Here is a 21,737-nt window from a genome sequence, read left to right on the forward strand (position 1 = left end):
GCAATATAGCTCAGTAGTAGACTGTTCGACAAAATATGCATGAAGACTTTGGTCCAATGCCTGTTACTACAAAAAGAAATAAAAACAAGATTAAAAAATGCCTGTAATTTGTAAAACTGAAAAAACTATGTCATTTTATACTCTCACTATTTTATTATTTTATTTTAGACAACTCAAAGTAGAAAACTCCTTTCAAGATAGAGGTTGTTTTCTTAAAGCAATTTGCAGCAGGTTGAGTATAAGATCCTAAAAGGCTTCAGAAATAAACTCTCCTCTGTGAATGATCTCTAGTCAGTAGCGAAGATAATAGGGTACCTGCCACTTTAAAAGAAACCAAAATGTCAGGGAAAAAGCTATGATTCTTTCTTTATGATTCGACAAATCAAGTCCACTTCTCAGGGTTCAGTTAGATTATCCACTTTCTTGGGAATCAAGATCCTCGGAGTACTGACAAATGCGAAGGACTGTGATTGGAGCTGCTAAGGTGGTCCACAGAAGAAACAGTTCTGGGAAACTTCAGCTCTCTTTCCTCTCTCTCTGTCCGCCCCCCCCCCCCTGCCAATTCCCTCCCTCTCAATCCTCATAGCTGTTCCTATGTGGGTCCCTCCTAGAGCAGACGCCTGAATCCTCCTGCCTTGCCTGGTTGCTGGCGCCTTGTGGACGCTAATAACAGCAGCCAGAGTCCCACACTAAACTTACCGTTTTCTGGCTGGTCCTTAATGTCAGCGTCACTTGGCTGGCTGGGACTTTCAGACTGACTTGAATCTGAAAAACATAAAAATACAGCCAAAAATTACAGGGTCTGTGAGAGAAAGTGGATCAGCGGTGCCAGACTTTCTCACAAGGTTCAGCCTATAGACTGAAGAAAGAGAACATGAGAGAAATGAACATGATGAGTAAAAAGAGAAAGGGCTGAGGGAGAAAAGGAAGGGAAGTTAGAGGTAGGGTGCTCAAGTCTTCAGAGAGCATGGTGCATTCTGTCTACACCTCTAGTAGTTTCCTTTGCACCAGATCAGAATGAAAGCACTTTAAGAAACTATTTTCTTATAGGAAGAATATTTCTAAACTGCTCTTCTCCATTATTTACACACTGGAGCCTGATAAAGACATCATCCTTCATTACACACATCTGAAGCTTGATTCAGAACATAATAAAGTGTCAAAACATATTTTGAAGCTGGTATATAAAAGCAACCCAAACAACAGTAACAAGCTCTGTTGCTATTTAGCTCTGTACTGCAGCAACAGATCATGCAGCTGAGCGCTAATACCCTAGCACGTGCACTCAAACTAGTTACATAGCTCAGAAAAGGCCAAGGCTCTGCCACACACAAAGGAAGTATAGTTTTCCTGCTTCACTCCTGCATTTGGGAGATCCGACAGGATTTTATTACCAGAGACAAGTTCCTACACACTTTGATGGAATTAAATTGATTTCTTCTTTTAAAAAAGAGGATAAGATTTTTGAACTTAAAAAAATTAACTTCATGAGTTAACTGAAAATAAACTAACACTGAATTTTTAAATTTAGATAAAATTAACTTTGATCAAAGAATTCCCCAGAATTAGAAGCAGGCATATTTATGATATATTTTAGGGAGAAAAAAAATCAAGTAAGTTGTTTCTGAGTGAATAACACATTTTCTGAGTACTTAAATCAACAAACATAAATACATTACACACACACACACACACACACACACACACACACACACACACACACACACAACCTCTATTTGTGGAAAGGCTGGATGGAGATTTTACCTTGACTTTAGAGGGTAAGAAATTGCTATTTGAAACTTGACCACATTTCAGCAAGAAGTTCAATGCAAGATCAAGAGTTCATGACACTTAAGTAGGATTAAATTGAAAGTATTACTTCTATTGCAAGGGAATTCTAGCATTGCCCTTGTCTTTCTTGGAGATACCCTACAAAGATATAGCACTACTTGTGAATTTAGCTGCAGAAATGCTCACTTATGAGTTAAAAGACTTCTTGCTTTTAAGCAAATGAAAGATTTTAATAATCAGAAAGTCTTATACAGAACATATCTATTTTAAAACTTTAATGTGATAACAAAATGTGTTCTTTTAAATTCAAATAACAAAAATGGCAAAATAGTGAATTTTTACTTAGGTCTGGAAAAATGATAGGCTTTTCTATTATCTTGTAATAACTGGCAGTGAATATACACAGAAATTGTGATCTACAAATTGGAAATATAAATTGATTTATAAAGTTTAGCAACGTAAATCAATAATACTTAGTGCAGACGATTTAAAACACAATACAATTACTTTCTCTTTTCCTAAAGGAAGGTTTGGTAATTTTGTTATTCAAAATTTCCAATTCAGTATTTTGAGAAACAATGAACATATGTTGGAGACACATAGCTCCATTATTTTTCTTCCAGAAAAATCTTAAATCACTAATATCTTTAACTGAAACTAAATATCTCACCTATGTTTTTAGAGATGTCAAAATTCTTCCTGATCATTTCTCAAAACATACATAAAATTTTACTGACCATATTTTCTATGGAAAAATACTAGCAAAAAATACTAGCAAATATAATTGTCTATTTCATAGATTAAGCAATATATATATATATATACTATGTTTATGATTGTTGCTCTATGAACAAATGGAAAACATCTTTCATCTCAATTTAGCTATACAATGATTTTTTATATTTATCTAACAATATTAAATGATAAGTGATAAAGATCTAGCTTCAAAAATGTTATTCATAACCTCAAAGTGCATTTCTTTGTTCTTTTCAATTTTTGTTTATGGTTGTTTTTCTGTTCTACCTTTAGAAAAAGAGAGTGTAATTATGGACAACATAGACATCAACAGAAGCTGAATATCAGGTAGAATGAAATTTAGCTTAAAACTCCAAGTTACGGGCAAACAAGCAAAGGACTGAGTGGTAAGAAAATGCTCAGAGTTGGTCTGCAAGGGGCCGCAGTGCTCTCGTGAAAGCTCACACACAACACACTGGGAAAGGCATCTCACCAAACTGAAAGTGAAGTGGCATTTCTCAGTTTTGTTAAAAACCTAGAGATCCTGCCATCTCTCCCGGTTTGCACACAGCCAAAGCCTCTCCCAGTGAGGCACATGTAAAGCCAAAACCCTCCAAGAAAATTATTTTTTGACCCTGGGCCATGTAATGCTGTTTCCTTTCCTGAATCAGGAGGGAACACAACTAGTCCGGTCGTGGGGCTAGCCTCTGATGAGGATGGATGGACACTTTTTCTAGTACTGCAAAAGGTAACTAAGGAAGTAAACGGCATCGTGCTAACCAGATAACCAGAATTAAAATTAATTTCTACCCATACATAATTGATACATATGAAAGATCTCTTTCTTAAGCACCTGCATTTAAATCCTATCAAGAAGGTTAGCAATTTACTTTTCTCCTTTACATATTTCTGGAGATCCAGAAACCAAACTAACTTTATGTCTTACTATTTTAGATAATTATGTTGCTGGTTGATAATAATTAGAGGCCCCAGAAAACAAATCCAATGGCAGAGAGTTAAGTACTTCTCTTGTATTGGAACCTCCTCCTGTAACAGTGACTTTCCTGGTTCCCTAGTTGAAAGCCAGATTTGTATTCTACAATGAAGAGAATATTACTTAAAGTGAGTTTAAATTTAAATGGTGGAGTTGGAAATGCTATTGTGAGAAAGTACATTAGGGTTGTCAATTTTTTCCCCATCTAGGGATTTGCTTTTTGTTTAAGGAACCTTAGACTTCAACCTAACCTTGAAACGCAATATTTCTTTTGGTTTTTAAAAAATTTATGAGCAGAAATTTAAAACTAAAATAGACAGGGTTTGCATATAGGAGTCTGGGTTAAGACCTCTTAATTGAACTGGTAGCCATCCATCTATGCATTTTTATGGCGCCTACAGCTATGTTGCGGGAATACTCAGACAAAGATAGTTCGCTACCAATATAATCACTAGGGAAAGGAATAAAATAAATCCTCAGGTCTGCATATTAGTCTTCGCTTTCATAAGCTTGTGAGATACAAGAACTAAAACCTTGCACTAGGTCAGATACTCAGCTATAGTTTCCCCCAGTATCAATTCTTCTTCCCTTCAGAAAGGAATGGCCAAAATTGCACAAATAGGTTAATACGGTAAAATAATAAGGCTAAGATATGAGATTTCAACCTCAAATACACATCGAACATACTTCCCCATGTTTTATGTTTTTTAAGTTTCTTGCAAAGATAGAATAGGACTGAATCTTCCATCCTTAACTTAGAATTATGTACCTTCCCTTCTGTAGTAATGAGGCTCACGGCAGGTGGATGTAACTATGTGAAAGTGATATTAAATGATCGCCTAGGAGAGTTGGGGCCCTTAAAGAGTTCCTTCCTCCTCTTCTTTTCCCAGTTTCTCCAGCAGGGTGCCTGGCCCAGCCACACAGTTCAGTTAACTGCCTGGACTGAAGAGATTTTTGTTCAGCTCTCTAACACTGAACAACTTCCAGTAACAAGAAAAATATATTATTAAGTTCACACCAAATAGAGAATAGAACTTCTAAATCGAGAAAAGGAGGGGAGAAGAAAAATGCTTTCATCTCTGCTTGATATCCCCCTTCTTCAGGACTGCCATGGGAAAGTGAGGTACAGCCAGTTTGTGGGTGATTTGGAAATCTTACCCAGAGTTGAGAAATTGCAGACAGACCTCCTGTGATCCCCCGGCCCATCGACCACCAAGGCTGAGCTGAGGACATTGTCTGACACACAAGAGGCCGTCTAGAGATGTGTACAGGGTAAAATGATGGATGGCAGGAACATTTTGCATATTCAAAAAACACAAAGGTGGAAAGCAATCCACCATCCTCCCATGTCCTCAAAATCCTAACAACTGCTATTGTGAACCTCTTGATAAAGGAGGAGCAGACACGTCATGGTGAGAAATCCTTTCCTCCCCTAAAGCACACCAATGTAATTCCTATTCAATCAACATGATAGCAACAAAAGTCTATGGATCATAAAAGTACAAATTCTAGTTCCACTAGAAAAATCATTCAGCCTCAGTATCTACATGTATAATGATTTAGCTAAATTAGGTCTGAAAAGCCTTGCTAGAATTGTGTGTCCAGTTTTAAATCTCTCCAGTTAGGAGGCAATAAGAAGATAGTAGAAGGCACACACACACACACACACACACACACACACACACACTCACGAGTTAGGCAAGCAAAAGAAAGAAAGTAAAAATTCTGCATAAAAGAGTTTTTGTAGTGTGAAAAAAATAAAAGGCCAAGACAGGAAAGAATATTTTCTTGCACATAAATAGAGGGAGGAGTATTCTTGGGACTAATAGTGACCACCTTGACAGAAATAAGTAGTAATCACCTATAATTTTAGCCCTTAGAAGATGTTAGGTATGTTTGTGTCTCCCATGTTTGGAGAGATGAGTACTTTGCAACAAAGTTGGGCCAAATAACACACTCTTATATCCATGTAATTATAACAGAAAAAGTAATCCTATTTCTGATTGGTAGTGTAAGAGACTTTATATTGTCCAAAAAGAAATATGTTCTTTACCTGACTTACATAACTGTAACCCCTCTATACATCACCTTTATAATAACAATAAAATTTTAAAGCCATAAGAGTTAAGACTTTATTTTGATCACCTAGTGTCATATTTATTTATAAGCATCTCATATTAACTACAGTAGGCAAACCTAGAAAAGCAAATGGCTCTGAGAATCTTGTTCTGTTTATTAGTCTCATGGTTATTCTTTAAAAATATCATTATCATAATACTTATAATATTTAGGAATACTGTTTGTTCCTAGTGTAACCATAACCTTAAAGACTGATGTGAGCATAAATATTTGCAACATATTACTTGGTAATATAAAATGTCAGTATGTAGGTGTACCCATGTATATACAATTTGTGTTGTAAGTATAAACATTGATGAATGGAACACCACCAGCTAAATGTAACATTATCCATCATGATCTGGTGAAGAACAAACAGAAATCTGTAATACCATTAGTAAGTCTTGGCCACTTAAATTTATGCAATTATTATTAGGATATCCAGAGAACAGCTAAAAACCTTTAAGCATGGTAAATAACCAAACCTATATTTTAGGTCAATTGATATACACTAGCTGTGGCTCGCCCAATGAAAAATGAACAATGACCTAGTTCTTAGAATAGATAAACTATGAGATGGGTACCACCATAGAAGATTGCTTAAGTTTTAGAGACAGAAACATTCTTTAAATGGCAAATCTTATCTTTCCCACATTAAAAAAAAAACCAGTATTCAGTCCCCACAACTTTCCCAGCAAGCTAGAACTATGTATAAAAATGCTGTAAATTACAGTATGCAAAGGGAGCTACGAGGTGAGGCCGGAGGAAGTGGTAGCTGCACAAGGATCAGCTAGTTTACACACGCAGAGAAGAAAGGCTGTGTTCAAGCAGCAGCCACTTGGAAGGGGTCCACTAGACCACCCCGGGGGCTGCCAGCTGCTCTGAATATCCACCCTCTAGCCACGCCTGTATCTGGCATTTTCAGGCCTAGTTAAGATGGTTATACAATCTGGGTTACCACTAGTTTTCGTTCTTGAAACTTCCCTTTGTGTAATGCCTTTTTGAACAAGAAATTTGTGAAATATTAAATTTGCAGGAATTAGACATTTTTTTTTTTGGCACGAATGCTGGTATTCAAAGCCCATCTGTTGAGTCGGGGCTGCAGATGATGACGAGGCTGTTTAAGTTGAGGAATGAGTCAACCATCTTATCACCTACTCACAAAAGTGTTATGTGCAAGAGGAGGCTGTGGGATGATACACGGTTTTAACGCACTGAGGGAAAATTTAAATGGCGTCTAACTATCGCGTGGTAACAGTAAGGAGAAAATCGTTGCTAAGTTTTAAGAATTTTGAAAGTAAGGAAAGAATGACTCAGTCATTAAACCCTCAATTTTCACATCACCTGGATTTCACAGAGGGATCAGCTTTGCCAGGGACAATGAAAGTGAAGTGAATGGTAAGAAGATAGTGATAGTAAAAGGTAACATAGCACAATACTTGGACTACTTGTGTAACTTCTCACATTTGCTTTCTGTATCTTGCTGGAGTGGGGGAAGAGCTAATGGTTCACACCTGTAATCCTACTCAAGAGGCTGAGAGCTGCAGATCCAGTTAGAAGGTGGTCAAATTCATCTCCAATTAACCAGCAAAACAACAACTCAAAAAGCCAATGATGGGACTCAAGTCCTAGAGGACCAATCTTGAAGGAAATCCAAAGGGACAGTGCCCAGGTTTTAAGTTCAAGCACCTGGACCAGCACAAAAAGAAGGAAAAAAATGAAAGGAAGAAAAAAAAAAGAAACAGATGGAGACAGAGACAGAAAGACAGAAAGGAAGAAAAAGGTCCTATGACTAAAATGTTTAAGTGATCACTTTGACTTTGTTTTTCCTATAAGAGAAACAAACGGTGCTGACATGGGAGGGTAACCTGTTGATTAATTCAGAAGTCAAGTACCTGAGTCAACCTGGTCACCTACCCCCAATCCAATGTAAACGAAGATCTATGTAAAAAGCCTTCACTATAAAATCGTCACATACCAGTATTGTGCTTAACTTCTCCTTTCACACACATCTTTCCTTTACAGTCAAAATTAATCCTAGTAGTAGGTTCTTAAAAATCTTATATATACTTGAACATTATTTATATACTTTCCAATATAAATTAAAGTATAAAATGTGTGTACTTTCATGTTATAAAAGCAAATACAGTCTAAACCAGGTATCAGTGGCTTTCACCTGTAATCCTCTCTATGCAGGAGGTTGAGATTTGAGGATCATGGTTTGAAGCCAGCCTGGTCAAGAGTGTCTATGAGCCTTTTACCCCCAACTAACCACCAAAAATCCAGAAGTAAAGCTGTGGCTCCAGTGGTAGGGCACCACTAGCCTTGAATAAAAAAGCTAAGAGACAGTTCCTAGTCCCTGAGTTCAAGTACCAGTAATCCTCCCTGCCAAAAGGTAAAGGAATTAAATAAAGGTGATGCTTAATTGAGTTATAACCTGTGTGCATTATATTCATGCATCTGGATGTCTGTGAAGTCATTTATTTAAAGAATTAAAATGCCTCATATGGAGGGTAACCATGCTATTTAAGTTCAGGTAACATTTTAAATTTTAGCTTCCTTACATTTGCATTTTATTATTGAAGGAGTTTGAAAAGGTAAAAAAAAAATGCTAAAAAAAATCTCAGCTAGAACTTAGTTTTTTCATCTGTAAAAAGGGACATTGCTGATCAGTTCACCTAACTTTTGCATTAAATAAAATAATGCAAGAAGACCTAGCTATAAAATTTATAAACTGCTCCCCCAAAAAGCACATTTATTTCTGCCATACAAGTCTCATCTGATAAGTTTTTCATTTCTTTTAAAAAATCAACCCAACCACACATGATGTAGTTCTAGTATAATATCCCAGTATTGTAGATCTGTTCTTCTCCGCCCGCCCCCCCCCCCCCCCCCCGAAAAAGAAAGAAAGAAAAAGATTCTCAATTCCCATATACTGGGAAAGAGATTATCTCTGATAATGGAAATGTAAGTCTCAGTTTGTTGGTGTTTATTCCAGACAGACATTTGTGTGTTAAATCTGTTTATCAGGCAACACTTTGTCTAAGCCAGGAAGTACTAAGTCTTTGTAACAAGATGTATGCAAATGATTTCCCATGAGTCTCTGCTGTAAACTGCAGCAGGGGGAAAAATTCCTGTTACTTTACCAACAAGAAGCTACCACAAAAGTAGAGAAGAACAGAGAACCAAGCACTAGCCTATGCTGATGAGTCCAAACAAGTCCCAAACATGTGCTCACAGTCTGTTGCTCTTTATTTTAAACAGACTTGTTGTATTACATCTGTTTGTCAGACAACACTGTCTGGATAGTCAGGCTTTGGGACCTGTGTGAAAATGAATGGTGACCATAATCCCATGAAATAACCTGTCTGTGGCAAAACTCCAAACCTCCTACCACTCAAAGAGTCCCCACCAATGGGAGCTACCACAAAACCTGGGAAATTGTAAAAGAAAAATTCATCCAATTCTAACATTTTGTCTGTTAAAAAAAAAACAACCAAACCTTTTTTATACCCATTGGATTGTCTGTATAAGAGATTCTTGACACAAGGGTGAACTTTATCATCCAAATTAAACAAAAAAAAAATGCTAATGAACACCCTGTCTAATGATCAAAACAGGGAGATTTTAAACGAAAATAACAGGAACGTACTTATTCCTTGCTGCTATTATTGAAGTATTTATCCTGGAATCTCTTTTCTTTTAATTTGAACACAACCAACACTTTTTTTTTTTTTAACACATCTATCTATACATGAAGAGTTAGTTGAACAGTGAATTTCTTTTCTTTTTGTTTTTCTTGTTCGTTCTGAGGGTTCGAAAATCTTACCAGAGAAACTGAATTGGTTTAGCTTGTCTTCCTAGACAAAATAAACACTTTAGGACTCTACTTGTTTGTATTCTCCTCAGTGGCGCTGTATGCATCAGCAGCTAAAAACAAAGAAACTTTTTAGCTGCTCAGACAAAATGCAGAAGCTTCCCAAACAAGAGATGGGAGGGGGCAGGGGTTCAGGGAAGGGTGGGGGTGGAGGAGTGTGCAGAAAGTCTGACAGTCCATTCAATATAGGGATGATGGCTATAATGCATCCAGGGTCCCCTTGCTAATTAAATATGCATTGGCACCGTTTTGATCGATGCAAGCCATGGATCAGATGACGCACCTGAAAAATCTTGAGCACAGAGCTCCCAGGAAAAAAGGGAAAATACAGTCTTGTCTCCTTATCTTTGTTTTCAAAGGCTCTCAATTTCTGTGCTTAGATATCTAATTTAATTCTCTCACCCCTCAGCAAACTGGATTAGGGAAGTCAATACTGCCTTTGTGCATCGACAGGAAAACACAGCTTTCCTTTTATTCAATTTAGCTATGACCTTTAGACAAAGATAATGACAACTATCTAAAAGTAAGGTTAAGGCCTCAAGAAGAAGACCCCAGAGCTAAGGCTCTCTAGGAGATTTGGGTGACATTTTTCCTAGTGGTAAGGGAGAAAGGAGAAAGGAGATAAAGAATTGGTAGGGGTAAAAAGAAAGCACAGTGAAAAGAGATTTGAAACTGCTGGTGAGATGACCAAACTCTCAATATTCAACTGGGTCCTGTCATATCCACAACCAGAACCTAACTCTGTAAACAGAAATGAGAAGATAGGGGTTTGCAACCCTCAAATGAAAAGTGATTGATTCAATCAATGAATACCCAGGACAAACCAGCAGGGGACTGAATGTTTACTCAATGGCACCATGTTCCTCACAGATGCCTTGATCTTTAGCAACAGACGCAGGACCAGAACCAACCCTAGCAACTCCAAGAGTCACCATGTATGTGCCTTCTGATGAGCCTTCAGATGCCCTGTAAGACATTCTGACCCAAAGACTAACTAAGTCTAATCACAACTAGTTTATATCTAACCTGTATGTTGTATGTCACATGACATAACCATTTGCCTAGAATTTTTCTCAATTAATGGAAAGGTTAAAGATTTTGTGGTTGAGTGAATCAGAGGGTGTTCTTCCTCTTCCTCCAGAAAGCATTTGGAAAAGCAGGAAGTCCTACCACTGATGAAAGATATAACCTGAGATTTTGGATAAGTCTAGTATTATCTATAGGAGTAGCAGGGCTCACACCACTGCCTTTAAATAAAGGGAAAATGCTACTGAATCATTCTCCCTCCTTGCCTTCCTTCCTTCCGACTTTTCTTTCCTTCTTTCTTTCTTTTGTTCGTTCGTTCTTTCTTTCTTTTGTTCGTTCTTTCTTTCTTTCCCTCCTTGGGATGGCTCATTCCACCCACCTATCCATCTATCCATCCATCTATTCACTTATTACTTCTATCAACATCTAAACTGTGTATCTTTTACTCTGTACTCCTCTTGATACAAAGTGAAGAAAGGCAATGGCTCTGCTTTCCTGGAGTTCTCCATCAGTCGGAATAATGATTTAAAAAAATATAGCAAGAGTCCGTGACATCTCTTCATTGCTATGTCCTGTCTCCTAGTGAAAGTAAGACAGAGAGGTAGCATGTACTCTATAGTTGCTTTTATCCTTTTTACTCTTGGTAGCAATCAGTATTATGAAACATACCCTTGTAGCAGCATTTACAGCAGCCTAGACCCTAACTATTAGTGGTAACAGTTGAGATGGATTCTTCTAGCGAGACAGGGGTTTAGGTGTGGTTCCCTCAATACTGGGCTATAATTACCACAAATGTGTATTGCTGGAAATGCTGGAAAGCACCTAAATAATTTAGGGAAATAAAGATCTCCCCCTTCAGTATCCAGTTCCTAGCTGGTGCAGAATGCTGTTCTAATCAGGCCTGGTGACCTCCCATTTACAAAAATGGCCATTTGAGCCGAAGAAGCTGTTGTCACGTTAAAAAAAAAAAAAAAAGGCAAAGTACTTGGTATAAGAAAACCTAAGTTGGAGCCACTTCCTGACCATTTCTTCTAGCTTTATGGAGTTGGGCCAGCCTGTCACCTCCCTGAACACCCACTTACTCATCATCCAAGTATCTAACTCAAGACGAGGAGGACTGAATGGCATGATTTAACATGCCTCGTAAGTTCTGAAGAGCTGTCATTCTCCAACTGCACAGGGCATGAAAGCCGGTTTTCCAAAGGATATAAACTGCTTAAAGCATCACATCGAGTATTTATTTTTATTTCCTGTCTCATTTTTACTGGCAGATAGCACAGTGTCTAGAACACGCAGATCCTAATATATGTTTGTTGAAATGGAATTGCAATTAGAAGGTAGAAAAATACTTCTTTGGGGGCCATGAAATACCACAGAGTCTATCTTGGGAGGTTTCAACAGGTGTTTTGGGGTTAGACTGTCTGGTTTCAGGAAGACTGCATGACTACAGGGTGGTATGTTACATGGGAGGCAGGAGGCTTGCTTTCTGGTTCTGAATTATCCACTTTTTCTTAGCTATGTACATTCTCACCTGTCCAGGCTGGAAAAACTATAAAGACAGGGCATTACATGTTCCATGAGCATTCTTTCCAGCCCTAAGTTCTACAGTTGAAATTGATCATTAGCAGATGAGTTGCTAGTCTTTGGGCTTTACTCAGGGCTGACTCTCCCATTTCACCAAAGGGGACTGGGTGATATTTGTTTATTTGTTTCTCTATAAGTGCAAGTAGAAATAACATGAGTGCAATACTCATTACAAGTCCAAGGGTGTCTCTTCTTTACTTTATAAATGACCACAAATAGCCCACTAAGAGTTGCAAATGTTTATCTTCAGTGACTTGGCAAACCCCTGACCAGAGCCTATAAAGAAAGTTTTCTCTTTGGAGCCTAACTCATCATGTCACCCAGAACATCAGAAAACTTCTGCTGTGTGTTTTAAAAACTACTGAAGCTAGGAACTGGTGGCTCATGCCTGTAATCCTAGCTGCTTGGGAAGCTGAGATCTGACGATGGCAGGCTGAAGCCAGTCCAGGCAGGAAAGTCTTAAGACTCCTAATGAAAAAAGCTAAGGAACAGTGCTCAAGCCCTGAGTTCAAACCCTGATACTGGTTAACACACATACATACATACTCACCTCCCCCTACCCCCAACACACAAAGCTATTGAATAAAGAACTTAGTCTGTTGGGAGGCACACAGATTTAATAGTTGTGTAAAAATGGTGTTGGAGACTAAATACAGGTTATCATTAATGCTCTACCACTGGAATATACCTAGAACAATACTTTTACGAAAATATTTCAGATCTACCTTCTCTAAATAATGGGCATTCAAATCCCATATTAACCTTTCCCCACATTTTGGCACTGGAACCTATAACACCTATGACCAAATATAGGGAGCTATTAATGTCATCAAACCAAAATTGCTCCTCAAATTTCCCATATTACCATAATAATGGTCTGGCAAAATCTGTATCTGTTCAAATTCACCAAGCCTTTTCTGAGTGGAAATTGTCATATATTTCTATACTTCTGTGTCTTTATGCTAGATAAAATGATGTAAATGATTTAAGTGAGTCATTCTACTTTTAGGAGTTTCTGTTTAGATTCTATCATGGCTTTCTTCTTGACATATGCAGTGCTAAGTTATTTAAAATTAATTGCAGTACAATATTTTAAAGTTTCTTCTCATGGTGCTAATCTCGAGTGCTTTGGATGTTTGAACCACACTTGGAAGCCATCAAGTTCTGTGTATCCTGAAAGAACAGAGTGCTTGAACATGCTAAAGAGATTAGTCAGTGATTCTTCAGCAAACTTTAATCTATCACCAAAGCTGCACTGGATTATAAAATTTCAAAAATGTGTGAGCTGATACAAATGAGAAAACTGCCAACATCCCTTACAACAAGGGGGAAAAAAACAACAAAAACCAAACCTGGATAACTAGCACACATGAATTCGCTTTGGAATCCTGCAAAACTTTTGCAACTCCCCTTCTCCCAATCACAGGGTCCTACACAAATCTCAAACACCCTGGACCACTGAAGCACCTGTGCCCACACCTCCAATCCAAAGTTCATCATATGTGTCATTCTGGTTTTCATTTCAGGACATAATCACTATTTTTCCCCCCTGGGTTTATATTGAGTAGGAGATTAAAAATTATTTCCCATGCCAGTAATTCAGTATGAATGAGTAAGTTGCCTGGTAAGAGGCATAAAATTAAATTGTCTTTCCTACAATGCCTGCTATCAGTTTGCATAGAATTAGTGAAGTGAATTATCTTCAGGATGTACATTAAGAAAAGTGTCTTTTCATCACCAGCATTTATTTTAGTGAAAAAAAAATTATGTTTAGTAGGATATCTCTCTTTGATACAAGTGCTAGTTTGACATCCTTCACCATCAAACAAGTGTAATAAGCAGGTGACTGGAGTTTTAATTCAGTTTTCAAAAAAAAATCAACACAAATCCAAAGAATGACTAATAATTAACCTTTCTCAGGAGGAAGAATCTTGTTTATGTCAGTCCATCAAGTACTTATTATCACTACTATTTATAAAGCACTGGAGATTTTACTCCATTCCTTAGCAGTTTACACTGTTTAATAGGAACTACAGCCAAATCAGGTGCCAGTGGCTCATGCCTGTAATCCCAACTACTCAGGAGGCTGAGATCTGAGGACTGCCATTCCAAGCCAGCCCAGGCAGGAAAGTCTATGAGATTCTTATCTCCAATGAACCACCAGAAAACCAGCTGTGGTACTGTGGCTCAAAGTGGTAAAGTGCTAGTCTTGAGTGAAAAAGTTCAGAGACAGAACCCAGGTCAAGTTCAAGCCCCACAACTAGCAAAAGGAGAAGAAGAAGGAGGAGGAGGAGGAAGAGGAGGAAGAGGAGGAGGAGGAGGAGGAGGAAGAGCACCCAAAGAATTCTGTATCATTTATAAAAGAATGCATTTCTGAGCTGGGCGCTGGTGGCTCACACCTGTAATCTTAGCTACTCAGGAGGCTGAGATCTGAGGATCACAGTTCAAAGCCAGCTGGGGCAGGAAATGTGAAACTCTTATCTCCAATAAACCACTAGAAAACTGGAAGTGGCGCTGTGGCTCAAGTGGTAGAGCGCTTGCCTTGACCTAAAGAGCTCAGGGACAGGGCCCAGGCCCAGAGTTCAAGCGCCACGACTGACCCCTACTCCCCCACAAAAAGAATGCACTTCTGATTCTCCTATTCTAGCCACATCTCATCATCACCACTAGTGGTACATTGAGTTTTTCAGAGATTAGGACCCTTTCTAATGTCTAGCAGCAGTGGAAGGAGGTAGAACATTAGATAAATCAGAAATGGCAGCTGGGTACCAGTGGCTTATGCCTGTAATCATGGCCACTTACGAGGCTGAGATCTGAGGATCACAGTTCAGAGCCAGTCCACACAGAAAATTCCATGAGACTCTTACACCCAATTAACCACCAAAAGCTGGAAGTGGAAGTATGGCTCAAGTGGTAGAGTACCAGCTTTGAGCAAAAAAGAAAGAACAGGAGGCCCTGATTTTAATTCTGGTCCCAACAACAACAAACACAATCACACACACACACACACACACACACACACACACACACATCCTACACACACAAAGAAATGGCCTGTTTCATATTCAACCCAAATCACATATATCTTAACTTTCATAATTTCCCAAATACTCTGGTCATAGTAGAAATCTATGAGCAAGTAAAAAGTTGTACGAAAGTGAGTGTTTCTGTTTTCTAGCCATGCTCCATTCTCACACAACCTCACTCTACCACCTTTAAGCTCCACGACAAATCTTAAAACCTAGCAGCATCAGTACTAGCAAGGCACTGGTGGGTCTGTGTATTCAACTGATCCGTGTATCATCTCTTCCATCTCAGATCTGCAATCTTAAATAAGAATTAACCACTGACTCAACCACAGTTCATTGAAATCTATGAACATCCTATCTCAGTTCTGTACTGTTTTATTTTATTTTATTTTTGGCTACTAAAAGACAAAAACATCATGAATGGGAAAAGCAGTCCAAGGGAATAGGATCTTTTGTTGTTGTTTTCAAGGCAGGAACAAAAAAAGTAGCATGGTTTGAATAGGCAACAGAGGCAGCAACTCTTACACTGGGAAATTTACTTGCAAGAGACATGGTATAGCTTGAAACAAAAAAGAAACAAACAAGAAAAACACAAGTGGAGGTAAACTAATATCCAGCACGGCATCTTTGAGTCAGTAGGTTATTGCTGGGGTCAGGTGAGCAGTAGCAGCAGTTTCACATGGATATGGGAGAGAAAAAAAGGACAACCCTTCTTCCATTTCCCTGACACCATCTATCACCCTGAAAAAGCAGCGCACAAATTCCATAAGGAGCCTTTTCTTTTTAGTAGTGGCTACGGTTTGCACATGGCTTGTGTCTCAAGGATTCACATACCCCAATCCCTAGCACGGTAGTGCTGGGAGGCGATAGAACCTTCAAGCAATAGGGTCTAGGGGGAAGCAACTAGGTCATTGACAATGCTGGCCTTGGGGGGGAAAAATGCAATCCTGGTTTCATGGGATCTGGTTAATTCTCTTGAAAGTGTTCCTAACAGGAAGGTAGTGGTTCCCTCCTAATCTTTCTCTGGCTTCCTTTCTTGTCATGTGATACCATACTCTTAGACACACACCTGCCATGATGCATGCATGTGATACAGCCAGGTGGGCCTTTGCCAGGGCCAGCTTCCCGAACCTAAATAAACTGTTCTCCTACGTAAAGTTCCCAGCCTCATGTACTTTGTTATAATAACAGAACATAGACTAAAAGAGTACTTGGGGACAATACTTTCCTCTTACTTTTTATTCAAATGATTCCCAAAACTTCACTGATTTGCTTTATATGTTAGCAACTTATCTAGTGATTTCACGCTTTAATGGGGGGGGTCTTTAGAAAAGGAAACATTTCTAAAGTCTTAGTCAACAAAACATCATGCCACCTCTACATTATTATAAGCGTATGTCCTAGATTTAAGGAAGATCTCAAGTAGCATAATTCCTTAGAAAGCCAAAATCAAAGTTCAGCAAACAGGTGTGAGGTGGGATTGAAGGGAAAAGGGTAGATGAGTGAAAAAATGATGAGGAAGCCATGCAGACAAGATTAAGAACGCAAATTAAGAAGAGTAAGGGAAGTGATAGGTAGGAGAGGGATGGTTGAGAATGTTGAAAGGGGTGACACTGATCAAGATATATCGTACTCATAAACTGCTTACTTAAATGGAACTCCTTTGTATAGCTACTAAAAGATAATAAAAAAATATAGTCCTCTCAATTTGCCTTTAAAATCACCATACATGGAATTATTATTACCACCATGGTGATATGGTAGCATGATGCTTAAGACTTCCCAGGAGACTTCAAGTGAACCTATTTGAAAGGTCTTTTCATTAAAAACATTAGGTGAGAATAAATATTTTTAATGACCAGAAACACTTCACCAATGGTAGATGCTGAAGTAAATTATTCAAACTGCATACATCAATATCATAGGGAACAGAGGCAGGATCTAAGGAACTTTACTGAAAAAAGCTAGTGTTTATACAGAATCTGGGAACTCCTCACTGGAACACTCAAGACACAAACTTCAATTTCTCTAAGTAGAGAGCACATGTATCAAAGTAACATGTGAACATGGAACCAGATCCATTGAGGGGAGGTGTGGGGTTGGGAGAGATGGGGAAGAGATATTAGAAAGCATGAAATTGATGAAGATGCATTGTACTCTTAAATTAATATGTGGAATTGAAACTTCTTTGTATAACTACTTTAAGATAATAATTTTTTTAAAAAGAGAAAAAAAGAACCCCCCAGATCCCTAGAGAAAAATTTCATGCGGTAACATAAAATGTTATTCAACATTTTCCAGTTACCATGATGTCAAACAGACCACATGATATAAGAACATTTAAATATAAGTTTCTATTTCTGTTTTAAAAAATTAAAAAAGATCAGAAATTTGATTCTGGAAAAGCGAATTCTCTCGCAGGTTTAGAAAGCATATACAAAACCTGGCAGAAGAAACCACTGCTCACCACCACCATCTGCTTTCTGGCACACTTGAAGAAACTTTTCCTAACAGCAACATTTTCTTACATTAGAAAATCCACTAATTAGTTTTGTTGTAATAAGAAAAATAACCTTTGCATGGAAGGCAGACAGCCAGCTTGCTTTTCTCTTGTTCTTGGCTGTACCTTACACAAGGTCTGAAACAGTTCCATGTTAAATGGACCTCTGACATCTTCACCACCACAGTTACTCGGTTATTCCCTGTTTAGTCTAAAGGAAATATTCACAACTGTGAGAGCAACAGAGGACAACCTTGAATCAATCTGGCATAATGTCTCCCCAAAAGAACATCAGGTTCCAACTGAGGAAACCTGGCCTCCAGAATCAACCTGACTCTTATCAACCTCACTTAAAGGCAACTCCTCTACACTGGCTCTAGATGTCCCTGAAAATGTTTAAACTCTTTGCATCTAAATCATTTTTTTTCCTTAAGAATTGTATGTCCCAGGAAAATTGATTATTTCAAGAGAGAAAGTAGAACTTGGGATGTCACTGATAAGCCTGAAATAACTTGGAAATGTTGCCATCAATATGCTGCTTAAAATGTCACAAAACATTTGAGCAACCTAGGAAATGGACACGCTCGAAAATTCCTTGAGAAAAGACACTAACTTAACTAGTCGGAGAGAGTGGGGAGAAGGGAGGTCAGTGTATCATTCCATAAACAAAACCCACAAGACTTTACTGAGCACCTACTGGGTGCCTAACTCTGTTGTGAGCACTGGAGATGAGACAGTTTAAATACAGAGAAGCTTCCTAAGGCTGGCCCTCAAAGGAGGCATAAGTAGGAGTGTAGTCTGAGGCCAACTGGAGCAAAAAGTGAAAGATCCTATCTGAAAAATAACTGAAGCAAAAAACAGGCTAGAGGTTTGGCTCAAAGTAGTAGAGCTCTTGGCTAGCTAGTGTAAAGCCCTCAGATCAAACCCACTGCAAAGAAAAAAAAAGAATATGTTTATTAAAATTGCACTAGAAATGTTGTTAGGCTGGTACTAACTCCGGCATGCTGCACCTAGGGCATTTACCTAAATAGCTTTCATCTTTGGCTTGTTATAGGCACAATCTCAGATCTCTTAGGTTCTATTATAAAAATCGGACCCTAAGAATGTCATTTCCAAAATTAGCCAAAAGTTCTGCAAAATGTTTTTTTAAATATATCCATATTCTATTACATGTTATTTATGAACAGATTATATTTAGAATATCCATGAGGTGATGTAATTTTTGTACAGATGATAAAATAACATATTTTCAAGGCAGATAAATATCTATGATAAATGATGTTGAACTAAGAAAAGAGACTAAGGAAATAGTATTCAGATGAGGGAGTGATATGAAAGGGAATGAAGGAAGGGGATTGAAGAAGAAAGAGGAAGAAAGAAAAGAAAAGAAAGAAAGGAAAGAAGGAAGGAAGGAAGGAAGGAAAGAAGGGAGGGAAGGAGGGAAAGAAAGAAGGGAGGGAGGGAGAGAGGGAAAGAAAAGGGAGAAAGAAAAGAAGGGAGAAAGGGAGGGAAGGAAGAGAGAGAGAGGAGAGAAAAAGAGAGGTGAGTGGAGAGAAGTTGAGGCAGAGGGCCAGGGAGGCTTGGCTGGCAGATCTGATGTCCCCCACCCTGCACAATATGCTTACAGTGTAAGCTCACGAAACGTACCATCAATTATCCAACAAGAGGCAGTATGTACAATCTCATTCCTGTATATCCCTCCAAGTTCTCTCCTCACCTCTCTAGGTAACTGATAAAATTCAGCTAAAGAACCTTAGTTTCTCTGGCTAAATAAAAGAACTGGTCTTGAATATATATATATATATATATATATATATATATATGATATTGTATATATAAACAATTATTTGCAAATTGCTGGAAAGGCACACCACTTGCATAAGTGATGAACTGAATCCTGGGTTGAATTCCATGCACCACCAAAACCGAACCAAACAAACCAAAAGAACATTTTGTTTCTATAGTAGAAAGAGTAAGGCAAAGAAAGCTTATAGTCAAATTTTACTTAATGTGAATCCTCTTAGGTTCTTACCTCCATTCATCTAAACTAGGTAAACTATAGTAAAAATAGCTACTTGCCCCTACATTACAACACAACACATGGCTGTAGCTCTAAAGTCGAAGGGTTTTAGTCTAGTCACTTAGGGTAGAAGGTGGTTCAACATTCTTTCTAATCTGTTGCCCTGTTGGTGGACAGTAAGCCATTCAAACATAGTGCCACAGGAACACAAAGAATAGTAACCCATAATCCTCTTTTCAGTATAGCTCCTTACTGGCTAAAAAGCGTAACACTAAATTCATAAAGTAGAATCTGGGCTCAGAACATTGTTACTTCCTGATTTAAACAGAGTAAAATAGGGGCTAAATGTTCTGCTAGGTTTCTACAGGGTAGAAATACTTCCACTGAGATTATGCTCTTACTGAGGGCAGACTAGCACTAGCCACACATCTTTTGATATAAGAGGCTGGGGCTTCAAATTCAAAATGACCTTGATGGAGAATGAAGGATAAAGAAACGGTAATCAATAGATATAAAATAGAGTTAGGAATAAGGAATAAGAATACAAAAGTCTTCAGTGTTACTGCACTATATGTCAAAATAGATAGGACCAATACATTTCAAAAAGTTATAGAAAGAGTGCTAAATGTTTCTACCAAAAAGAAACAGTAGATGTTTTGAGGAAACAGATGTTGAGCATGACACAAACATTATGCTATATATTGAAAAATTATATTGAAAAATTACCCCATTAATATATACAAGTGTTGTGATTTTATGCATCAGCTAAAAATAAAATACACACACATATTAAAACTGCCCAAACATGTGCATTACCAAAGATGTGAATTACCTAAGAGCCAAAGCTTCTACTTCTGGGATACAGAAACTCCATGACAGTAGGGTGTCTAAGACCCCAAGGGACACACCAAGAAAGAAGAGACACCTTTTCTACTCAACCCCAACAACTGTCGGGTTCAGGATCCCAATGACTAAAGACTGAACCTCTGACCAAAATGCAAACCCCATTAGGGGGCTATTTTCACAGTGGAACCTGATCAAAATCTACTCTTAAAAGCTTTTCAGACTCCTAATGTAGCATACTTTTTATGTGACCACATTTCAAATGGTTTATACATCACAATGAGGTTTGAAAAACATATGGCATGTCTCCTTGGTCTGTTTCCTTTATTATACATGTGGTTTCATCTTTCTAAATTCGGACTTTATCCCATTCGAGAAGGTCAAGAGAATGTAGTGCATAATGCAAATGTATTTGGAGCACATCTAGGATATCTATGCTTGGTAATTTTTCATGGTTCATACCCAAAGAATCACTCCATATTGAAGATTAGAACTTTTTTTTCTTTAATGCTAGAACACGGCGCCCTGCTTTCAAGCAATTCAACACGGCGGGTGAACTGCTGACACAGCAACGCTGTGGTCTCTGAGAGACTGTGGGAAATGTCAAATTTATGGTCCTGGGGGTGATTGGTGGATGGTTTTGTGGTGTGTATGGTGTTTTGTTTTGTTTTGTGTGTGCTTTTTCTTTTTCTCTTTTGAGCCTCTGACAGAAACAGAGCTCTACAAACTTTCTGGCGACCTCCCAGGAAAACAGAAGGAAGCTGTACCCTGTACCTCCCCTGGGATCGAATGAAATATACAGCCTCTGGGCTTCTTTCAATTTGGACTTTCAGACTGCTAAGCCAGTGAAAAGGGGTTCCTAGCTGTCACAAATGTCACATGGTTGGGGTCACCTGCTGCTTGGGGGTTCTCATGCCAGTTGTTGACATAATAAGTACCCCTTACACTTTAATTACAATTCACAGTGTGCAAACTATGCAATCTGCTTTAAGGCAGGCTGTCTTTTAAATCAACACTGAAATTCTATCACTAATACAGCGATGAAATGTAGCAGAGGAATGGTGTGTCCAGAGGAGTAGCTCCTGGCAGATAGCTGCCATTTGTGTGGGGGGCAGGGGATGGGGAGAGGAGATGATGAACATTTGCCGTAAAATAAAAATGATGTTGCTCTCCTGTATTGTGGGAGATAGATGTGTTTACTCTGACATCAATGCTTGAGA

The 21,737-nt window shown here is 38.3% G+C and overlaps 1 protein-coding gene across 3 annotated transcripts in view; it reads right to left on the bottom strand.

Annotated features, from left to right (window-relative positions):
* The window catches only part of Nfia (nuclear factor I A), a 378,431-nt gene that overhangs the window by 182,923 nt on the left and 173,771 nt on the right, over window positions 1-21,737 (bottom strand). For all 3 annotated transcript variants that reach the window (XM_042684424.1, XM_042684429.1, XM_042684417.1), the window contains exon 3: window positions 700-765. In XM_042684424.1, coding sequence (XP_042540358.1) covers window positions 700-765 — 66 coding nt within the window. The remainder of the gene's footprint in view (window positions 1-699; window positions 766-21,737) is intronic.

Source organism: Dipodomys spectabilis, unplaced genomic scaffold (assembly GCF_019054845.1).
Source record: "Dipodomys spectabilis isolate Male_0828 unplaced genomic scaffold, ASM1905484v1 ptg000002l, whole genome shotgun sequence".
Lineage (NCBI taxonomy): Eukaryota > Metazoa > Chordata > Mammalia > Rodentia > Heteromyidae > Dipodomys > Dipodomys spectabilis.